The sequence below is a fragment of the Lygodium microphyllum genome, chromosome 3 (genome assembly GCF_053477565.2).
Source record: "Lygodium microphyllum isolate KBCC chromosome 3, Lygodium_microphyllum_v1.1.10, whole genome shotgun sequence".
NCBI classification, from domain to species: Eukaryota; Viridiplantae; Streptophyta; class Polypodiopsida; order Schizaeales; family Lygodiaceae; genus Lygodium; species Lygodium microphyllum.
In genome coordinates this window covers 167,392,484-167,415,579 of record NC_141137.1, presented here as the reverse complement: position 1 = coordinate 167,415,579, position 23,096 = coordinate 167,392,484, and the positions used below count along the sequence as shown (strand labels likewise).

General features: G+C 39.7%; 1 protein-coding gene and 1 non-coding gene across 2 annotated transcripts; both read right to left on the bottom strand.

Moving 5' to 3' along the window:
• Window positions 1-1,792: 1,792 nt before the first annotated feature.
• TRNAG-UCC (transfer RNA glycine (anticodon UCC)) lies at window positions 1,793-1,864 on the bottom strand. Its single transcript has one exon. It is a non-coding gene; the product is annotated as a tRNA-Gly (tRNA).
• Window positions 1,865-19,275: 17,411 nt separating this feature from the next.
• LOC148039141 (expansin-A4-like) lies at window positions 19,276-21,429 on the bottom strand. Its single transcript, XM_087675032.1, has 3 exons — window positions 21,034-21,429; window positions 20,504-20,876; window positions 19,276-19,808 (listed from the first exon to the last, which is right to left on the bottom strand). Exons 1-3 carry the CDS (start codon window positions 21,185-21,187, stop codon window positions 19,499-19,501), a joined length of 837 nt encoding a protein of 278 aa, XP_087531158.1. The 5' UTR covers window positions 21,188-21,429; the 3' UTR covers window positions 19,276-19,498.
• Between the last annotated feature and the right edge of the window lie 1,667 nt (window positions 21,430-23,096).

Genomic DNA, 23,096 nt, shown 5'->3' with positions numbered 1-23,096 from the left:
ACTTTCAGCCATGGCAAAGCTATTCAACACTATCCTGGAAATCCAATTGAGTAAATGGGCACACAGAGAGAGAGAGAGAGAGAGAGAGAGAGAGGCATTTATGATTTAAGAGAAGCGTTTGTTATAACGCATGTCATAATCCGATGTGAGGCATTATTATACAATGTGAACTGATCACATACATGAGAGAGAGTAAAGAGATGGAGCAATTTGAGAGAGAGAGAGAGAGAGAGAGGTATGAGCCATGATCTACCATTTTGGGGCGATCGCACAAATGCATCCATGTTGCGTGTCCTAGAGAGAGAGAATCATTTACATGACATAGTGCTATTCAAGTGGGTACACACACACACAGAGAGAGAGAGAGAGAGAGAGAGAGAGACACACACACACACACACACTGTGTGTGTGTGTGTGTGTGTGTGTGTGTGTGTGTGTGTGTGTGTGTGTGTGTGTGTGTGTGTGTGTGTGTGTGTGTGTGTGTGTGTGTGTGTGTGTGTGTGTGTGTGTGTGTGTGTGTGTGTGTGTGTGTGTTTGTTTGTTCTTTGTGCATCACAAAGAGAGAGATTTGGAGAGTGTGTGTGTGTGTGTGAGAATGTAGAAAGAGAAAAAGAGAATATACACATAGAGAGAGAAACTGAGAATAAGAAATGAGAGAGAGAGTGTGAGTGAAGGTAGTGGTGGCTGTGGTGGTGGTGGCGAGGGGCATATTTAGAGAGAGAAAGAGAGATAGACAGAGTGAAGGTAGTAGTGGTAGTGAGGATAGTGGTAGTGGTAATACTGGTGGTGGAGGTAGCGAAGGTGGTGGTGGTGGCAGCAGTGGCGGTTTGTGAAGATGGTGGAGATGGAAATATCTAGGGGTGGAGAAAAATGGTGGTTGCCCATAAAAGTTCACTTAAATGCTCGCTCAAAAAGCTCACTTCTTGCCCTCCCCTTTTATTTTTATTTCCCGATATTGCAACACAATCTAGGAGAGGGCATATCATAGCTTCACCGTTGCATGTTCCATGTGCTACATCCACTTTGAATAACTCTACTAAGAAAAGAATGATTTATTTTCAATAAATGATTTAGAACATTACATGCTTTCTTTCAAATTTTGCTTCTCTTATGATTGGGATCCTACAATTATAATTCAAAATCACTTTCTTTTCATTCATCTTTTTGTATTCGTATAGTTTAAATAAAAAATGTTAGATTGCTTTTTTTTCTTTTATATTTTTTAAAATCAAGTTATTATTTTCATAGCTGATATGCTAGTGCAACAAATTAATAATGGTTTTAGAGTCTCTCACGCTTGTTTTTTAGATTTTTGAGTTAGCCCCCATCTCTCAAACTTAAGCTAAGTTCACCAACCCCAACATGAAACACCGAGAGGAAACTACGTGTGGAGAGCCTAGTGTTTGGGTGACAAGAAAGGTGTGATTGAGAAACTTGTCAAGTAGGCTATCTAATGCCTTTTCAATATGTTATGTTGTTTTAGAAAAATAGTAGAAAGAACTTCGATCATCTTGTGGAAGTTAAGAAAACTTGATACTATCAAAACCCTACTATACAACTCTTGATTCCATCTTATGCAAGTTAAGAATACTTGATACTATTAAAACCATACTATACAACTCTTTCTTAGTTGCATGAGAAGTAATAAAAGAGCATAACGAAAGAAAATGCCACTTAAGAATACCATAGAGTACTTAGATGTATTAACAATAACATAAAGTATTTAAGAGCAAAAACTTTTCCCGAAAATGTAGTGTCCACGTATGTGCTGACTGATTATAAAAAGTTACAGTGCGTCTGCCGGGAGTCGAACCCGGGTCTATCGCTTGGAAGGCGATTATCCTAACCGTTGGACTACAAACGCAACTGACGACAAAAATCTATTCAATTTAATTAAGTAATTTATTCGATGTTTAGATCACACACCCTGCCGACGACACCGACTATAGTGATTTCGTTTAAGCTTGCATGTGGCACTAATTTGCCTGGTTTTCGAAGTGTTGGCAGCTCCTTGTTAACGTTTTATCTTCACAAGAGAGGACGCCATCCAGCTCTGACAATCGTGCGTGCACGCGGCAACATCATAACGAGGGAGTGTGTCTACGCGCGGCATTCTCAAAATTACAATATGCGACGGCGGGCCTCCCAGTATTTCGTCGCCCAGCTGTCCGATTACATCCTCATTAGCCGAATTCGAGGAATTAAGGAGTGCAAAAGACATGTGGGTTGCATCAAGCATCTCATGTGGGATCGATTGATTGCTTGCTTGCTTGCTGGAACCATGCAATGATCAAGATAATCAAGTTAATAGGATTGAAAAACCCTGCGCACAGCACGACGTGGGCGGTATTCCGCATTTCAATATTTAGCGCACTACACGATCCGATCCTGTCTTCTGATAGAAATTAGCCCTCAGTCACTCACTCCGTGGCTTTGCCGTTAATCATCTTTAAAAGGATGGCCGCTACCTCCAAAGGACTAGCTGTTTCAAGCTAGCCAAGAAGAGGCTGTACCGGTGGATTCATCATCTCTATAATACTCTATACTCATGTTATACATAAAATAATATTACATTCGTCCAATTAAAAAAAGCAAAGATGTGTCAAGGTATTGTTTAGGGCCAAGCTATACCTAAGTAAATATCACTTGCACAAGTTTACATAGTAAAGTTTAATGCTGTATGGTTGGTTTATTTGACCAATCGTGCATTGGTGAGAATTATGTTCTCTCTTTTGAAGACATCTCACACACACCACACACACACACTCTCTCTCTCTCTCTCTCTCTCTCTCTCTCTCTCTCTCTCTCTCTCTCTCAATGGATCTCTCTCACCTCAAACACACATTCTTGTAAGAGGCCTTTCGTTGTGCAAATACTAAAATATCAAATTGTAAGAGACTCTCCATTTGATAGTTGAGCATAATTTTAGAAGCTTAGCAATGGAATTGTAACTGTGCTGAAAATACAAAAGTTAGAGGAAGAAGGATTCATTTGGACATGTGCCATCTAGACAACTTTCATAGTACTAAATGTCAAAGGTGAAGTTTTCACATGGCATGCAATGCTCCTTTAACTTCTCGTGTGGATTGTTCAAAGTATTCATGATAGAGTTTTTTAAGTGTCCAACATGAGATATTTGTTTCCACTCTCGAGTTCTAAGTGGTCAAGATGGCATTGTTCTAAGTTCCCAACAACCAAGTTTTCCCAAATTTTTGCAAAAATACAAGTAGCAGGATTGTAGCAACATTTAGTTACACCTAGATAAAAGTGATAATAAAAGCATACACAAGTATATCAAAATGAAGTATAGTTATGGGAGGGGTGTGGAAGTGAGAGGATGAAGTGGTACAAATATAATAATGTTTAATTAAGTTTAATTTAGTAATCTCCATATTATATGTACCAAAGTTAGTGGAGAAAAGCAAGGATATGTCTTGCCATCCCCCCCCCCCCAATTAGTATGTCTATACAAAGTTGAGGTCAAGGATTAAGCCATGGAGGATACCACTGTCATGGAAGAAGAATAGAAGAATCATCAACAGTCTCTTTGAAGCATAAGAAATGTGAAGGGGAGGTGAATGATTGTAGTGAGGAAACACCAACTCAAGAGATCATTAGACACAAAGGTGGAACACAAATTTTAGATTGATGTTAACTTGTAGTTAGTTATACACCTATTAGCCAACTTTTTGAGGAAAAACATAGATGAAAAGGCTTGAAGGAGTAGCAACTAGAATTACCCTTGATACATAAAAGGTTTTCTTGAATGTTCTGCATTTTAATATAAAGGTTGTGCTTGTTTTTTTACAAGCAAACCTCCAAAAGCTATAGACATTGTAGAGTGGCTCAATATAATTCTCAACTCAAAGGATGTGTGGATCAAATGTATTATGTTCAAAGAATGTTTTTCAAAGTGGTCTTTTGATGGGAGGCAATGCAAAAGATCTTGAATTAGGGTAGTTAAGGTATATTCTTCTAGGGCTTGGACCTTTTTTACATCATGTAGCAATAGCCTATCGGCACAAGGAAGGACTATCTCAAGAAAAAGTGCCATATGTGGATGGTGTACCAAATTTAGTAGGATACTAGTGGAACTTTTGCAAGATATTGCTAAGGTGATAGCAAAACCATTGTACACTCTACTATTGGTAAGTCCTTATCGAAACCCAACCCGTCTACTTTGGGATACATGAGTAAAGAAGCTCGACTACTTGGATGTTAGCATACCAAGCGAGGAAGATCTTAGGCTCAAGTTCTCTTAGAGCAAGTTCATAGGAATTTGCTACAAATGAGGGTACTATAGGCACTACTATCAAGCGTGCTTGAATGACATGGAGGAAGGAGAAGCAATGAAAAAGGAAAGTTGGGCAGAGGTGGTTTGTAATGATAAGTAGAACAAATGAAAAGAAGTTGGTATCATGGACATCAAGAACCTAGTATCTTTTGGAAACTTCTAGAGGTTCAAGAGAGTTCTAGAAAATACTCTTCCTACAAGATTCTTTGGAAGGTTCTAGAAGAGGGTCTGTATTAGTGCTTATATCAACATTGCTTATGTCATCAATCACATCAGTGATGCTTGTGTGATATCATCATCTAGTAGTATAAAGAAGAGACGTAGGTTACAAGTCCTTTAGTCTTGCTAATGCTAGTTTCGAGGCTCCTACAAGGTAAGTTATCTCTAGTTCTAGTTCAAGCCATGTATATTTAGTTGTTACGTTGTCTTGTCTTATGTAGTCTTGTATAAAAAAATGTTTTATTGTACTTCATTTATTTGTGATTTAAAAATACATTTTTCTTGTTTAAGTTATTCTCTTATAAGCAATGGTGGGGAGACAATCCTTGTCCTTGCTAAGTTCTTGTATAATAGTTTGGCAAGACTCCATACTTACTCTTATGTAGTTGTGATGGTGGATAGATGGATGGAAAGTGTCATTACCACCTTTACAAAATATTCAAAAACAAATTCAATAACTTTGTGAGAGTAATGCATGATTATAAGTGGAGAAACTTGAAGCTTTGTGGTTAGCCATCCAAGACCTTCAAAATCAAAAAGTTCACAATTGAACCCCAAGCTTTACGGTTAGATATCCAAGACCTTCAAAATCAACTTCAAGAACCCTAAGAGGCGAGTCTACATCAATAAGGTCTTCCAATATCTAACTATCTTTGGAGGCACCAATAGAACTAGAGTTGCTGAGACCAAAATAAGAAGTCTATATCAAGAATCTAGACCAACATCAATTTATGTATCCAAAATTTGACAATTCACTTATGATTTGACTTGGTATGATGATTATTTTATTATCCAATTTCATGGGTGACTTGGTATGTAAAAAATTCAAGAAGGGTGCACAAGTGTTGAAGGCTTCTAGAAAGAAGACATACTCTATTATTAAGGGCTACTGTATATACCACCCAAAGCGCTTCAGTTACATATACTTCAAACAAGTCATGACCTTCCAATTGTAGAATATTTTGGGATGAATAAAATAATAGAGCTCTCTTGAGACTATTGGTGGTCTCAAATGTGAAAATTAGTCAAAGAATTTATATGCACATGTGATATGTGCAATAGAGTCAAAGTCCCTTGCCATCGACCTCATGAGTTGCTCCACCCCTTGCCTATTCCTAATCACTGTTGATTATCTATGTCAATGGACTTCCTCATTGATCTATGTTCCTTCAAGGGGGCTGATTCCATTCCTTTTGTGGATGAAAGGTTTATAGATGACACACTTTATCCCCACCCACAAGCACATCTCGACTTTTCCTTGAACATATCTATAATTATCATAGGTTACCATATGACATTGTTGGGTGGATTTACTTCTAGCGGCTAAGTTTACCTACAATAATGCTAGTCATACCTCTACTACTCAAACTCAATTCTTAACTATAGAAGACACCCTAAAATGGAGAATGAATCTAGTTGAATACTATCAAAGATTCTTAAGGAGTGAGAAAGACGTAAAGACAATGCTGATCAACAATGGATGTAACATCTGAATTACAACACATGAAATTGAGTTTGGATTTATGTTCTCCTCACGCTACCCAAAAGCTAGATTATCAAAAACTTGGGTTGTTCAAGATCATTAGCCAAGTGAATTCACTCACTTATCATCTGCAACTACCACAATCCATGAGAATTCACCTAGTATTCCATATCTTAGTCTTGGAGCCTTACCATACATACTCAATTTGGGGGGGGGGGGGGGGGGGGGGGGGGGGGGTTAGTATGTAAGTGAAGGGTTGATGGAACATGTTTTCCTTTGCAACACACTGACTTGAACCAATAATTTGTATTGTAGTGAACTCGCAATAGAGTCATGAGAGAACATGACCACTCCCAATATACTGGAGTCCTAGGTTTACACTATTTAATTGAATCATGTCTATTTGAGTCATTTCATGGAAAATATGCAAGGATTTTGATGTTTCTTGGGAAAACTCTAAAAGATGATGCTTTTTTTCCATGCAAGTAGTGCTCAAATATGATATCTGTCCTTAATTAGCAGGGCTATCCTTTTGATGAATCTTAGGCTAATCTCTTCAATATCAAACTTGTGTGTTGTAGTGTTGGTGTTGGGTGTTGGCAAGAGATGTAGCTCCCTACTTGTCCACACATGCATATGCACATGCAGATTTTTCCCATGAGGCCCATATCTACCCTCTAAGAGTCCCTAGGGTTACAATTGTTAGTCTCAATTTCCTTTGTTGGGAATCAAGCCTTCCATTTTTCTTGGGTTTTCCCTAGAGCTAACGTTGTTGGTATTTCCTATTAGCCTTCTTATGCTTGAATAATTAACCTTCTTAGAGGGTCTATGGCCTTTAGGTTCCTTGGCTTTGTTAGTATTTTTTAGCTCAAGTGTGCTAGTGGATGGTGGCTCTTGACACTTTGTTCCTTGTGCTAGATTCTATTATGTGTCCTTTGTATTAGGTGGGGTAGTTAAGTGCATGATTGATGTTTTCTCTCAAGGTAAAATAGTAGTGCCTTTCAATCAAGTCACACACAATGAGAAAGATTCACTTGAGCTCAGTACTAGAAGGCGAGATGTGAATGTCAACTTGAGTAGTTCAATTTCATGGTGATACTATTTGGCAATTGTTGGCTTACATACTAGTCTTGGCCTTCTTCCTTGTGTTTGTGATGAGCATGAAATTGAGGATGTGTTACAAGAGGCACATTGTGGTATTATTGGAGGACATTTTGATGCAAATTTCATTCCAAGGAAAGTGCTTTAATCCCAATTGTGGTGACCCAATCTCTTTAAGGATGTGGTTAGATTTGTCAAGCACTATGAAGAGTCTTAATGGACAAAGCTAACCATCCAAAAGGATAAGATGGAACTCATGCTAGTGATTTCCCACCAACCTTTTGAAAAGTGGAGTATAGACTTCATGGGACCCATTAGCCTAGCCACACAATAGTTGCAAGACATAAACATTATCATAGCAATAGATTCCATGATTAAATGGGTCAAGAATAGGGCAATTGATACGAATGATGCATTGACTACTATATGATTTCTCTAGGATCATCTTTGAAAAAAGTTGGAGGGGGGGGCGAGGGGGGGGGTTGTTTTGTGATGGAGGTTGGGTGGGATTAAGTGACCTCACATTGCTGGGGTTTGGAAGGAATATATATATATATATATATATAGAGAGAGAGAGAGAGAGTGTGTGTGTGTGTGTGTGTGTGTGAACCTAGGTGGGAGAGAGGTATGGTTGGGGAGTCGACAAAGGTGGGACAGTCAAAAAAGGTGGGGGGAGGTACGGTGGGGGAGTTGATGAAGGTAAGGGAGTGACAGAGGTGGGGGAGAGGTATGGTTGGAGGTATGGTAGGGGTCAAGGAAGATGGGAGAGTCAACGAAAATGGCATGTGATGGAGGTACGGGAGTATTCTTAGGTATATATATATATATATATATATATATATATATATATATATATATATATATATATATATATATATATATATATATATATATATAGAGAGAGAGAGAGAGAGAGTGTGTGTGTGTGTGTGTGGAAGTCAATAGAGGCAGGATGGTGGTCTAACCTTCACTGCAGTCTCCCAAAAGAAGGATGATTGTAGTGAAGAGTTTCACATATATACCAAAATGAGGAAGATTTTAGTTCGAGAATAGGCATGAGGAAACACATGCACAGTTCAAGGAGCGAGGTTGGCACGTAGATCAAGTAGCCACATGCACAGTTCAAGGAGGAGGGGCGAGGAGGCAGCGCATATTCTGAGGAGCGAGGGGTCGTAGTGGTCGGGGTGGAACGCACCACATGGCATTCCTCAAGGACGTCATTGTGTGGGCTCTTGTGGATGGCATGTGGCTCCCCCAAAACTTGCCAATAATATTAGTAAAAGATGTAGCCTACTTGACAAGTTTCTCAACCACACCTTTCCTCACAATCCAAACATCTAGCCAAGGTTGCTAACCATATAAAAGCAAGGTACATTGTTATCTTGAGTTTCAAATCATCAAGAGTCCCCCTTATCTTTTAAAAAAGTATGCTTAATGGACCTATTCTTTAATTCTTTTTCGAACTCACATCAATGTTCTCCTCCACTTATGAACCTATGGTCTAATAGGAACAAAGTTATGATTAGGAAGGAAAGCATAATTGCTTTAGAGGCCAACTCTAATTGATGTAAAGCTATCTTCATGGCCCTCAAAAATAGAGAGTTAATATTTAGAGTTGTTGTCAAGCATTTAGCTAGGTGTCATTAGCTTTGCTAACTCATCTATATTGTTTGGATGTACATATTTGTTAGCTAATATTATTACAAGTTTATATCAAATAAAATGGTATATCATACTATATCTAAACTATACTATAATTGAGAGATCTAAAACCTCAAACCAATCCTACATGTTAGCTAAAGGATAATCTCAAACCCACACAATTTTTTTGGAAAAGAAAGACCAATGAAAAAAAATTTAAGGTTATACCCTCTCTTTCTACTCCTTTAGTGCATTGAAGGGGAACATATGAATCTCTCTATTTCTCTCTCCATGCATGGTCAAATAGCACACGTGTATAATAAGCATTCTCCAATTCACTTCTTCTGTGAAACCATGTGTGGCTAGATAACACACGTGTGTAATAAGCATGCCCCAATTCAACATCTCTTTTGCAAAACTACATTAGCTCACGTGATTTCTTTATGACTGTGGCGCTTCCGTAATTGGATGTAAACATTGACAATTCAAATGTTTTAAATTATAAAATTTATATGCAAGCAATCATAAATTATATACGAGCAATCATCATTAGTTCTATGTGATTAGTCATTATGTTGATTTTGCATGCAATGCACAATCAATTTGATGCAATGCATGAACACACAAAAAATCAATACAGTACATACATTAACAAATCTCTTAAATATAAGGCATGATTAATAGATTTTTGTCACTTTGCTACAACATATATAGTTTAATATTCTCTTGATTAAAAAAAGTATAATGTTGGGGTAAACGCCAATGGCCAATAGTGATGGCAAGTACCCCTTGTATAAATACACATAGTACAGTCATATATAAGTGAAGATAATAAAGAATAAGGGTACTATTCATTGTATACACAAATCTCTCTCTCTCTCTCTCTCTCTCTCTCTCTCTCTCTCTCTCTCTCTCTCTCTCTCTCTCTCTCTCTCTCTCTCTCTCTCTCTCTCTCTCTCTCTCTCTCTCTCTCTCTCTCTCTCTCTCTCTCTCTCTCTCTCTCTCTCTCTCTCTCTCTCTCTCTCTCTCTCTCTCTCTCCATAGCATTTTTCTCACATTCCACCATTGCTTTCTCTCAATTAGTATCAGGATTATATTCATGGGAGCTCATGCTTACGTGTGGATCGTGAGGAGTTAAGCTTCATCACAAGCTTGAGAATTCAAAATTCTTTAGCAACATTCATGCTAACAATTTTAGATTGGAAAGAGTGCATTCTTGGTTGCTACAAATGATGGGATGTGTTACGATTGGATTCTTGATTCTGACACATCATTTCATGTTACTCGGCATAAGGCTCTAGTTTTCCAAATGTGATGGTAGTAGAAAGGGATATGTCCATTTGGGTGATAACTTTGCTTCCAATATAATTGGAGTGTGTTTTACTTAAGAATGTGTGTGACATGTACCAGACCTTAAGAAAAGTTTGACAAGCATTGGAGTGTGTTTTACTTAAGAATGTGTGTGACATGTACCAGACCTTAAGAAAAGTTTGACAAGCATTGGACAACTCAATGATTATGGATATCCTATTATTTGTGATGATAATTTATGGAAGATAAGAAAAGGTCCTCTCATACTTGCTAAAGGGCCAAAATATGGAACATTGTACTCTTTGCCAATCTCTAATGTGAAAGACAATGTTGTATTTGTCAAAGAAAAGGCATTTGTATGACTTTGATATCCTCATTTAGGCCATGCATCAATTCCTAATGTGAAAGACAATGTTGTAGTTGTCAAAGAAAATGCATCTGTATCACTCTGATATCCTCATTTAGGCCATGCATCAATTCCTAAAAATAAATACCTTTCTCATTTGTAGTACCTACTGTCTTTTGACTTTTTTTATATTGGAGCTTGTGAACATTGTTTGTTTGAAAAATGAAATATTTATATAAGAGTATTTGTACTATAAGATCAAAATGATTGAATTTGGTACACGATGTGTGTGGATGTATGCCCATGGTATCTTTGTGTGGAGCTTCTTTATTTTTCACTTTCATTGATGATGCCACTAGGAAGGTATAGATGTTTTCCATTCATAAGAAGAATCATATCCCTGATACATTCTAAACGTTCTTGGCTTAAACTAAGAATTAGTCATGTCAAGAAAGAAATTGAAATGCTTATGGATTGATAATGGTGGAGAGTATACTTCTTATGCTTTTCAAAATTTTATGGCATGTGTGGCATTAGATGAGAGTTGATAGCTCCAAAAAACTTAGCTCAAATGGGGTAGCTGAGAAAATGATTAGAACTAGTGAAGAGAGGATTTGTAATATGTTATCTAATGCAATCGTCACATATGGTTTTTGGAATACATATGTCAAGACAACTTATAAGTTTATAGACAAGGTCACCTAGAAAGCTATTGAATGGGAAGATTCTTGAGAAAATGTGGTCTAGTAAGAGGCCTTCCTATGATCACTTGTGGGTGTTAGGATGTGAGAGATATATGCATATTGCTATGGATAAGTGAAACAAGCTTGATCCTAAATACAAGAAGTGTATTCTTTCTTCAATATGGTGATTAAGCTAAGATGGGTTATCATCGTTGGGTTCCTAATTCTAAGAAGATAATATGCATCCATGATGTTACCTTTAATGAGAACAAAATACATGAGCAGCCTATTAAGATAGTTTAGATACGTAGGGTATTATTGTTTCAAGGAGATGAAGAACCGTCATATAAGTCAAAGCCTATTCCACAAGATATAGGGTTTAAACAGCGAGCTAACATTAAGGTGGGGGCACCATAACCATGTAGACATCTCGTGTGATGCCCTCAAGCCCAATAAGATCATAGGCCAAGGTACCTTTGGAGAGTATATGGAGGTCACCATGGAAGGGCATCACCTACTTCCCTTCAGGTGCAATGTACTGCACCAAGATGTACAAGCGCTCAAATGATATAAAGATGTAGCAATTCCAAGTGGAGTAGGAAACACAGAAGGTTAATGCATCGATTGTGTGATGCATTATCTTCACCTACAAGCCCCCTTGGGTTACTATTTTCCCCTTGTCCAAAAATGGCACATTGAGTCCATTGCGCACTCTCACATTTGGAGATTTGGGCATGGTAAGAGATGTGCCTACATTAGGCACATCACACTAGGATAGTTAGACCCTATCTTTCATGCAAAGACAAAGAAGATTGAGACAAAGTATCACCTCAATCAAGGAGGTGCTTGAGAAGAAGTACATTGATCTTGTCAAGGTCCATATGGATAATAACCTTGCAAATCTTCTCAAATAGTTTACCTTCTAAGCGTTTTGCACACTGCAAGGTGCTAATGGACATTGGATAGTATCTTCACTTTCTTCTTATACTCCCATATAGGTGAATTGACCTTTAAGTGGGAGATTGTTAATGTAAAGACCAATGCCCAATAGCTAGGCAAACACCCCTTATAAGTACATAGTATATAATCATATATAACTAAATATAACAAAGAATACATGGTGCCATTCATTGTTGGCATAATCACACATAACTTAATATAACAAAGAATACAAGGTACCATGCATTGTAACTGCAAAACTTTCTTTTGTGCTTCTCTCATTATTATGCAAAGTTTCAAAGTGTTATAGTGATTTGCATCGTTATCTTATATTGTTATATCATTTTCTTAACTATATATTTTACCTAATGTTATTACATCATTATTGTAAGATTCTAAGCTTTATAGTGACATGGATGGCTATCTTATGTCATCATTATGTAAAGTGTTGAATGTTTTACTTTACAATGAAGCTTAAGCCAAAGAGTTAACATAATTATTCTTTGTGGTGGTTACATATTCATTGTCTTGATTATGTGTAATGTTTAATGTTGTCACATCATTATCTTAACCTTTGAAGCTTTAAGATGAGACTAAAGCCAAGGAGTTTAGATTATTCATTTATATATTAGATCATTATATTAATATTTTGTAATACATGATATTCTTGAATTATTGTCTTAAGCTTGGAAGCTTCAAGCTAAGGCTTAGGCCAAGGATTTTAGTTCATTTACTTACTTATGTCAATAGATCATTATCTTAATTATGTCTAATGTCTAGTATTGTTAGATTTTTATCTTAAGCTTAGAAGCTTAAGGTGAGGCTCAAGCTCCCAAAGATTCTAAATTATTGAACTCCTAGAGGGGAACAGGAAGCACATAGGATTGCATGTATGTAGGATAACATGCACTCTCTTGAGTAGTGGGTTGCGTCCTATATGCAAGCTAAGCAAGTATGTGAGGGCACGCTACATGAGGATCCTACACGGCCCAAGTTGCAAAGTTCAGCTACAAATGGAGAGATGGAAGTGGAGTCTTGCATTAATCAGGTGAAGGAAAAGACCCCAAATTTACAGTCCATTGTAAATGCCTTTACTTCTAATATGTGTAAGATAAGTGATGCAAGGAAGCAAGCCTTGTCAGCCTCAGCAAGTACGCTCAGTGGAGATGGAGCTTTCTATGAAAGCCATTTGTAAGAGATATTATGATTCTTTTGCTACATGCATTTATTCTTATTTTATGGACAAGGTGCCTTCAGATGAGTTCTCCAAGTGGTTCCTTAACACCTATCAAGCTCACTACAATCTTGTCTACTTTCATTGTGTTGGTAAAGGTTTTTACCAGAGCATTGGTTGGATTGCAAGCAAAGAGGAATTGGATTCTATCTTGTGCTATGCCTTGGTCAACCACCATTTCTCCCAATGAAGTGTTGTTGTCTGAGTGTCCAATTTGGGTGGCCTTCCCCAACCTTCACACTATTTTTGAATCAAATCTTTGAGCTATTTCATCGGCTTTGGGCAAGGTACTATATGTACCTCCTCTAGCCTCAAATCCTAAAGGGCAGAGGTGAGCATGTATCCTATGGGATAGGTGAATGAAACCCCCAAAGGTTTTGGAAATATGTGACAAGGGAGGTCTCACTTTGGTGTGTGAGGTTAGATTTTCCATCTTCCCAAATGTATGATACTTATGTAAACAAACTGTCCACTTTGCAAGATCCTGTCCTCAAAAGACTAAAGGAGAAGTGGATAATAATGGTTAGAGTGCTCCAAAGGATGCTAAGGTTGGTGAACAAGCCCAAAAGCCTCAAGTGGAGCAGGAAGAAGGTAGCTCCAAGACCAAGTCTAGTACTATTACTATAGTAGATGGTATGCCTAAAGCCCCACTCGTTTAGGGTGGAGAAGACAAAGGGAAGAAGTTGCAAGGTGGTGAAACCAAACCACTTCAGTCACTTGATGCAAATAAGGCCAGGGATAGCAAGGTTAATGGAAACACTGAAAAGGGAAGGAAAATATGATGCCAAAAGAGGGGAATGGGAAGACTGACAAACAACAGAGCAATAAGATCTCCATTAAAAAGATGGCAAGGGGCTTTTAGTTCACTAATACTTATGCTCCCTTGGCTAATGTGGGTGAGTCTTAACTTATTGGGTATAATGAACCAAACCACATCATGCAATTACTTACTTGGAATATACAGGAACTTTGTGCCCCTGGAAAGCATGTTGAGGCTTGTGCCTTGATTAGAAAGTGTAAGCCTAACGTGTTTGGCATATAAGAGACAAAGTTAAGCACCGCTGGAGGTTGACTTTTTTGGGTATCATATTTTCTTCAACTCCTCGAGTAGAGGAAAGGGAAGATTAATGATTATAGGTAAAAAGAACTTTAATCCCACTTTGCTAATTAGTGATGGGGAGGGGATAGTTTTAGGGATAAGTATTGAAGTCAATGGAGAGATCTTGGATTGTATCTTAGTGTATGCACCAAATGCTTCACACAAGAGAGCTGAAAAATGGGGATGGATGAAGGATAATCTTGCTTTAGAAGTTGTTGTCCTATTCAATATTGGAATATGATAGAGAATGCTTGTGATCTATCCCATGGTTCTAGGAATAGAATCAAAGCAGAGAGAACTCTAGCAATTGCTTATGCATCATTTTAAGCTTGTTGATGCTACAACTTTGATTACCAAGGACACTTGCAAGGAAATAACATGGCATAACAAGCATGCTGATCAACTGATATGGAGAGGAGCAAGGCTAGATAGGTTTTATCTCTCGCATGATGCATCTTGGATTGCCCTTAATATAAGGTATCACTCATTTACCGATGTGCTTGCATTGGACCATGTACTAGTAATGATGTCAGAAAGGAGGATATGTGCAACTCCAAGATCCAAAGGTCTGCCTCCCTTCAAATCAAATATGAGCTTTCTTAAGAATGTATAGGTAAACATAACTTTAATCCCACTTTGCTAATTAGTGATGGGGAGGGGATAGTTTTAGGGATAAGTATTGAAGTCAATGGAGAGATCTTGGATTGTATCTTAGTGTATGCACCAAATGCTTCACACAAGAGAGCTGAAAAATGGGAATGGATGAAGGATAATCTTGCTTTAGAAGTTGTTGTCCTATTCAATATTGGAATATGATAGAGAATGCTTGTGATCTATCCCATGGTTCTAGGAATAGAATCAAAGCAGAGAGAGAACTCTAGCAATTGCTTATGCATCATTTTAAGCTTGTTGATGCTGCAACTTTGATTACCAAGGACACTTGCAAGGAAATAACATGGCATAACAAGCATGCTGATCAACTGATATGGAGAGGAGCAAGGCTAGATAGGTTTTATCTCTCGCATGATGCATCTTGGATTGCCCTTAATATAAGGTATCACTCATTTACCGATGTGCTTGCATTGGACCATGTACTAGTAATGATGTCAGAAAGGAGGATATGTGCAACTCCAAGATCCAAAGGTCTGCCTCCCTTCAAATCAAATATGAGCTTTCTTAAGAATGCTAAGTTTGTGGAGGGAGTAAAGAGGGCTTGGCGCTCTGTTAATGCTAAGGAAGATCCAATGCAAAATTGGGATCTTCACATGCAATGTGTTGTTAGGTACAACAAAGATTTGGGAGAAATAAAGCTAAATGGGAAAGAAGCCAAGTATTTGTAGCTCAACACTTAGGAACTTATGTGCTCTCTGCTCTTCATATCTCTGTTAATGATCCTATACTCCCATGCCTCTTGCAAAGTACCAAATATTTTATTCGAGAGAGGGAATCCTATAGAATAGCAAGGATCAAGACACACTTGAGGGATGAAGCATTAATGTTAGGTGAAGCACCTGCTTCAACCTTTCTCCCTTCTCTCAAAATGAAGCATGTGTGAATTAGTGGTCTTGATTGAAAATGAAGGGGGGAACATAGATGATGATGTTATTTCAGAAGTGTTTAGAAAACACTTGGAAACTATTGTAAGTATGCCATTCAATGGAGGAGATGATTACCACATCAAGGTTGATGACTTTATTTCTCACATGCATGAGAGAGTAAATGAAGCTATAGCTTTAATGCTTGGGCATCCCTTTACTATTGAAGAGTTGTTTGAGGTGGTGAAAATCATGAAAAAAGGGAAAGCTCCAGGCCTAATGGATTTCTTGTTGGCTTTTACTTGGCAATTTGGGAGTTTTTCTCATTGGATCTATGTGGTCCTCTAAACCATTTCAGATGTACTAGTGCCTTGTCACAGAAATCCAATGAAGGGGTTGTCAAATTGGTGCTCAATGCTACTATGAGGAAGCTATCGAGCCACTGGCATCCTGTTACAATACTAAATGTGCCATACAAAATCATGGCCAAAGCCATGGCTATCAGAATTAAGTAAGTAATAGCCAAGTTGGTGCATAAGAGACAAAATGGATTTGTCCCTAGCATGAACATTCATGATGCCATTCTTAATATTATATTTGGTATGGATTGGGTACTACCTAGAAAGGACTATCTTCTCCTCAGACGATTGAGTGTGCCAAGATTTTGTGATTGTTGTAATTGAGAAATTTAGATTAGGCTTGTTGTTTCATGGGATGGTTTGTGCATTGTTTGTAAATGCTTCAAGCACAATATGCATCAATGGTTACAATTCTAGTAAGTTCAATATCAAGAGAAGTATAAGGCAAGGCTATCCACTCTTGCCGTTACTTTTTGCTCGTCACTCACCCATTACTTTGCAGCATTGATCACGCAATTAGATGCGAGAGCATTAAACCCTTGCCTTTGCTTGATGGCCAATACTTATGTGCCCTGATGTTCACGGACGCCAATTCTAATATCATCTTATGTGATCAAGACTTTACTTAAGATATATGATGAATTTCTCTTCTTATCTAGTTCAAAAATTAGCAAAGCAAAGTCTAAACTACTATCCCTCTCGTGGAATGAGAATGAAGGATGGATTGCAAAGTTGGGTTTCAAGGTAATCCCCAAAGGGAAGATGTTACGGTACCTCGAAGTTCCTATTGGGGTTGGCATCTCACTCAATCAAAGTTTCGAGTGGTTCTATGAAAAAATGAGTAGCAAGATCAAAAGCAAGATGGATGTATACTTGGGGCTACCTAGTAGAATAATTCTACTCGATACATTTTTTACTCCTATCATTGTTTCTACTACTATGGTTTTCCCCTTCTCTTCCCATCAATGGAAAAAGGTAGAAAGCCTCCTTAAGCATTGTTTGTGGAGCTATGGTGAAGGTAAAGGTTGGCGTGCCATGTCCTAGGAGCAAGTTTCTTTCAAATTTTTGAAGGAGGACTTGGATTGGAACCATTAAGTTAGAAAGCAAGTAGATTGTCCATCACTATGCTGAAAAGAATGGATACTACCATGGTGTTTGGGAGAGTGTGGCATAACTACAAGAGGGAGGACATCATATATGGCAGGCAAGATCAAATCAAAATCAAAGACTAAATAGCTTGCAAACAGTTTCAAGCCAAGTGCAATGGCTACCTCTCACATGGCCATACTGCAAGTGCACCAGTATTTGTATGGTCAACATATAATGCATTGGTCATATCAAAGTTGCTCTTTAGGTTGGCATCTTGCACAATCATCTCCTCCCTACCTTCCACGACTACATGGATACTCCCAAAACAAAGCTTCTCTATCTCTTTGACACATCCACACAATGGACACAAAGGGGACACTCTTCTTTTGATGAGTCCAATGCAAATCAAGACCTTCAACCTAATCCTTCATCTCAAGACATTAATTCTATAGGATGGTGTCGCTTTTCAAACTTTAGAGTAGACACCTATACTATCAAGCAAGCAGACTTTCTTCCACATATGGCGCAAGATCATGATATCATAGCTAACGAGGGCCTCCTATCCCCTCGCATGACTTGCAACATGCCAAGTTCTTTCCAACCGAACCCGTAAGATTATACATCATACCATCCTTTTACACTATAGATCTTGGCCAATCATCTCTCGAATCAACAATCATTTCTCTTACAAAGTTGTTTTCCCACAGAAATAAGGTGGGACCAAATGCCAGGCCAAACTACCATGCCTTTATTGTACATGGTAGTTGCTATCTTCGGGTTTCTATATGCTGCAACATGCATGGGGTTGTAGTCTAGAGAAAACAATCATACAATTTTGCTTAAAGAGACATCACAGTTTGATACACCACTCAAACCCCAAACGAAATTCATTATAATCTCCTATCATCACTTCACCAATCCCTAGGTTACTTCAAAGTATAGAATTTGGATTGACAAGTAGGAGCAAGCTACATCTTGCCAATCCACATCAATCTGACCTTTCCCTTTGACTTGGGTTGCTATAATTCAATGTTTCATCAAAACCATAACTTGATGTTTTTGGGTGGGTACCATCTTGCAACTTGCAAGGATGAAACCTTTGTGGTGTGAAGGGTTTGGCAAATGCAATATTTTCTTAGGAAGTAAAGCTAAAGCCTCCGCCTTGCCCATAGTTATGAATCAACTCCTAGTGTAGTATTACATTGGCGTAAATTTCACTTCATTTCTACCCTGAGTTGTTTAGAAACGGCACATACCTATGTTTATAACTATCAAGGAAGTCCTTTCAGGCCCCCCTACTACCATATTGATGTTTGTTGTGCACAATATGGCAATATATGTAGGTCTGTATTCATTCTTCCATCTAACAATTCTCTTTTCTTTATATGCATTTCATTTGTGAATTGGTGCAAATTTCAGTTAACTTATATCCTGGAATGTTTAGAAGAAAAGGCATGGTCCTATGATCGCAAGATTTAAAGGAAGTCATTTGCGATCTCTCTATATGCAATATGTTATAGGTGTACGATTCTCCTTTCTTTGTATGGCTATCATTTGTGAACTTCACGGGTCTAAACCCCTCTCTTCGTAGATTTATCATATTTCTTTCAAGATGTATCATCTGGGCAAAATAACAGGATACGTCTAGGTTTATAGCAACTCGTACGTGTTCGGTAGAACTTTTGGAGACAACATGCAAGGTCACAAAGTGTCACGGACTAATGGCTGAGATCACGCACAATCTGATTGGACGCGTTATCTCTATCTACATATATACAAGTTATTAAATGAGCTGCGTGACGAGACCGATCAAGAGTGCGGTGAATTCAGGATTCAAGCCCATGACGATTTGAGAGATGTTTCCTTTCCTGGGCCGCTGCAGAAGCAATTTGTCTTGCATTGCAGTAAATTGCACCTTTCAAGGTTCACAATAAGCTACTAGTAGCCAAAATAGACCGCTCAATTGCAGCACTGCAACACAATCATCATGAATTACGCTTAGCGCGATGGCAAAAGAAGCAAAGAGAAAGGAGGATGCATAAACCAGACTCCTTCCTTCCTGATACAGAGAATTAGTATGGACACATTGGAGGTTTGGAAAGCGCAGTATATATATGGTAGTTATGAATGGTGGGATGAGATCCAGATGGAAGACGCAGGAGTGCCTAGGGAGCTTGCCGTCCTTGGAAGGTCTGGCCGAATCGCCAGTCGGCGGGCGCGACGTCGTACGAAGTGACAACGGTGCCATCGGTAAGGACTACCTGGAAGGAGAGGGGCTGGTCTCTGAGGTCCGATGCGTCCAGCTGCCAGTTGGAGCCCCAGTTGCGCACCATGGGCTGCCACCCGGTCTTCGATCCCTTGATCAGGAGCGACTTCACCTGCCCGTTCCCACCAACGTTCGTGAGTAGCACCTGGTTGAACTGCCCGTGCCCATTGATGGTGAAACGCATCCCGCCTTGGCGAGTGCAAGGGACCCTGCAGGGGAGCTCGTATCATCAGTTGCTCATCCCTTAGATAATGCATAACCCCAAAAACACATATTACAATAGGATTTTTGACTATCGTAAGCATGCATAATCCCAAAAACACATATTACAATAGGATTCTTAGACTATCGTAAGCTTCTTATTGGGAGACGAGATACAGTTAGCACTCACTGATATGAGCTTGTTATTGGGAGGCACCATAGAGTTCACTACGTGTGCTTGGGGCCAGGGAGCTACCTTTCCTCTTATTTTCCCCTTCAGTGCCTAACATCATACCCACAACGTCTACGCTAAAATCATGAATTTCTTACTGGCTGCATTTGCCTTGAGTTTTTCCCAATACTCGTTATCGAGAGCTTCTTCTCGGTAGCACCACATACCTAGCTAGGTGCGGTTGCAGGCAGGGGACTACTGAAACCCATACCGGGTGATCAAAACCCTGCTCCCGAGTGCACCTACCTAGCTATGCAATCTCTCACTTGTAGAAGCTCATCGTGTTGACATTATTTGTAATGTAGGTATGCGATCTCTCCCTTACAGAAGCCCGTGATATTGAGAAAATTTCCCTTGAAGGAGCTCATGATACTGGCATACTTCACAATGTAGGAACTATAGTAGGAATGCCTAAAACTTCTCGTGTGTATCTAAGCAATGACAGAAAACTTAAGACATGTTAGACCATACCTCTTGTACAAAATGGGGACTAGGCCCACTGACCCCCCCTTGGAGGTGCTGCTAGCAGCAGCCACAGCAGAGTAGGAGTAGGTTGTAAGAAGCTGATACGCAGACTCTGACAGGTCGAAGTGCTTGTAAGGGGGGTTGCACCAGTGCGGCCCCTCGCTGCTGGTAGTGGGCGGGCAGAAGTTGGTGGCTGTAACGACGACCGACGCCTCACTACCGGCCTTGCAGAGCTGGCGGCCGCCTGCCGCAGAGGCATCGCATCTCAGCTGGAAGCACGCCCCGCAGCCCGCCCCGCCCTCGAACAGCTCGCTGCTGATGGCTGCCGTGTTGCTCCCATACCTGTTGTCGTACAGTACCCCATAGCCACACGCCCCACCTACACACACACACACAGATTTCAGTGCTGCTCACTGATCACCATGTCCTTCTCTAAAAGGCTCCAATCAATCACAGGTTCTTTCCTTTAAAGAGCACCACTCCTCCCTACAATGTGCTACATTGATCAGTCCACCATTATTGAGAGGTACACTTACCATTGGTTGTACCCTCCGAGCCCTCAGCGTAAACAGTGGCTTGAGCTGAAGACCAACCGGCAGCAACAGCAGCAGACGAAGAAAACGAGTCCCCAACTCCAGAAGATGCAAACAGCACCAACGAGAACACGGAGAGCCAAGCAGCTGAAGCCATGGAACTCTCGCAGCACACACAAGCACAAACACTCTCTGTCGCTGGCACTCTCCCCGCGTGAGATTCAGCGGCGTTAAATCGGGAGTCGCATGAGGGGAGAGAGAGAGAGAGTAAAACGTCAACCGGTTGCTGCCACTGCGCGCTGCGCTACCTTCTCAAAGTCTAAATTGTTATTGTATGCTTTAATATATTTTATTGTTTTTTTTTGTTTTTTTGTTTTTGGGCTGTACTTATTATTGTGAGGTGAGATGAGATGAGAGTGTGGGTTAGTGTTTGCGCCTCTGCCTTTTTGTAGTGGCGGAGAACGTGGTCGTCTTGAATGCCGTCTGCTGCCAGTTTACCAAAATACACGCGCTTGAATACCACCACCCAACTGCCTGTGTCGTCCTCTTCCGTCCCGACTCCCACCTACCTACTTCTCCACCCCTCTCCTCCTGCTCCAAATTAACAGCCCTGAGTCAGCCACCCTCCATCCTGCAACACAACATTCTGTCCTCGTTGCTTTTTTAACCTTAACACACACACACACTCACTCTCTCTCTCTCTCTCTCTCTCTCTCTCTCTCTCTCTCTCTCTCCAGGATTATTCATACCAGGTTAAAGCTACGCACACACTCAGAATTTCAAATCCTCTTCAAATTCCCAAGCTAATGTTTACTAGCGTTCCTGGCGCGCTTCGCGCGCAAGGAACGCTATCCCGCTTCGCGGCCGCGAAGCGGGGTGCGAGGGAAGTGAAGCTATCGCACGGCAGCTTCACATCCCTATCGCACAGTGGATAATGCTATCACAAAAACATCGCATGCTTTACTCTCCTCTATATCGCACGGCAGCTTCACTTCCCTATCGCACAGTGGATAATGCTATCACAAAAACATCGCATGCTTTACTCTCCTCTACTCACAACCCCTCTATCTCTCATCCCATTTACACCTCCCCCCTCTATCCACACTCACTCAATCACTCCCAAATCAATTGCATTCAATTCAATGGAGTCGAATGCACTATGTCTGGAACATCTCTCTCTCTCTCTCTCTCTCTCTCTCTCTCTCTCTCTCTCTCTCTCTCTCTCACACACACACATGTATAAAAGACCAAATATGCATTTGCATCAAGGAGTACATAGACTCATATATACATGCAATGACCATGCACCAAACTTATAGACTTGTATCTATACTTACTCTGCAAAACTTTTAGAAACAACCTGTATCCTTGGATGTTACAATGAGAAATAACATTCCTACGGTGAAACAAACCACAAATAAAAGATATATGAGCCACACCACAAATCTAAGTTTGTCCAAGCATTGCATGCAAACTCCCAGTATTAATAACCCACATAGGTGAAGCAAAGCCCGAAACCAAAGTTTCTTCTAGAGACTGCACCAATAACCTTGCACCACAATTTCAAGTATCAACAAATCACAAAGTGTCACTCCTTGATTGTGCCCATGCATCTACATCCAAATGTTACAAAAAAATTTACAGTTCCCATAGGGTCTAACCAAAACGAAGCTTTTCTTTCTTTGAGAAATAATTGGAAAATTTTCCACTCTCCAACATAGCATGGCCAGGCAAAGCAAGTCCGATCGCCACTCTTCGTCTTGTTGATGGTACAGGGGACATAATAGTATTTCCGCTCTCCAATATAGTATGGCCAGGCGAAGCAAGTCCAATCGCCACTTAACATTAAAACAACAACACCTGCTATGCGCAATAGCTAGAAGTAGCTCTTCATGATCATTCGACGTTACAATCAGAAATAACATTGCTACGCTGAAAGGAACCACAAAGTTTAAGCATATCCAAGCATCAAATACAGATAGGTGAAGTAAAGCCCAAAACCAAACCTTGCTTCAGAGCCGAAAACTTTATACCATAAATCCAAGTATCTACACCTATGATAAGTA

Bases quoted from the DNA above. Each gene is read 5' to 3' on its own strand.
- LOC148039141 (XM_087675032.1), bottom strand. From the start codon at position 21,187: ATGGCTTCAGCTGCTTGGCTCTCCGTGTTCTCGTTGGTGCTGTTTGCA. The intron at 20,877-21,033 runs GTAAGTGTACCT...GTGTGTGTGTAG, and splicing joins CTCGGAGGGTACAACCAATG to GTGGGGCGTGTGGCTATGGG. The intron at 19,809-20,503 runs GTATGGTCTAAC...GCTCCCCTGCAG, and splicing joins GTCCCCATTTTGTACAAGAG to GGTCCCTTGCACTCGCCAAG.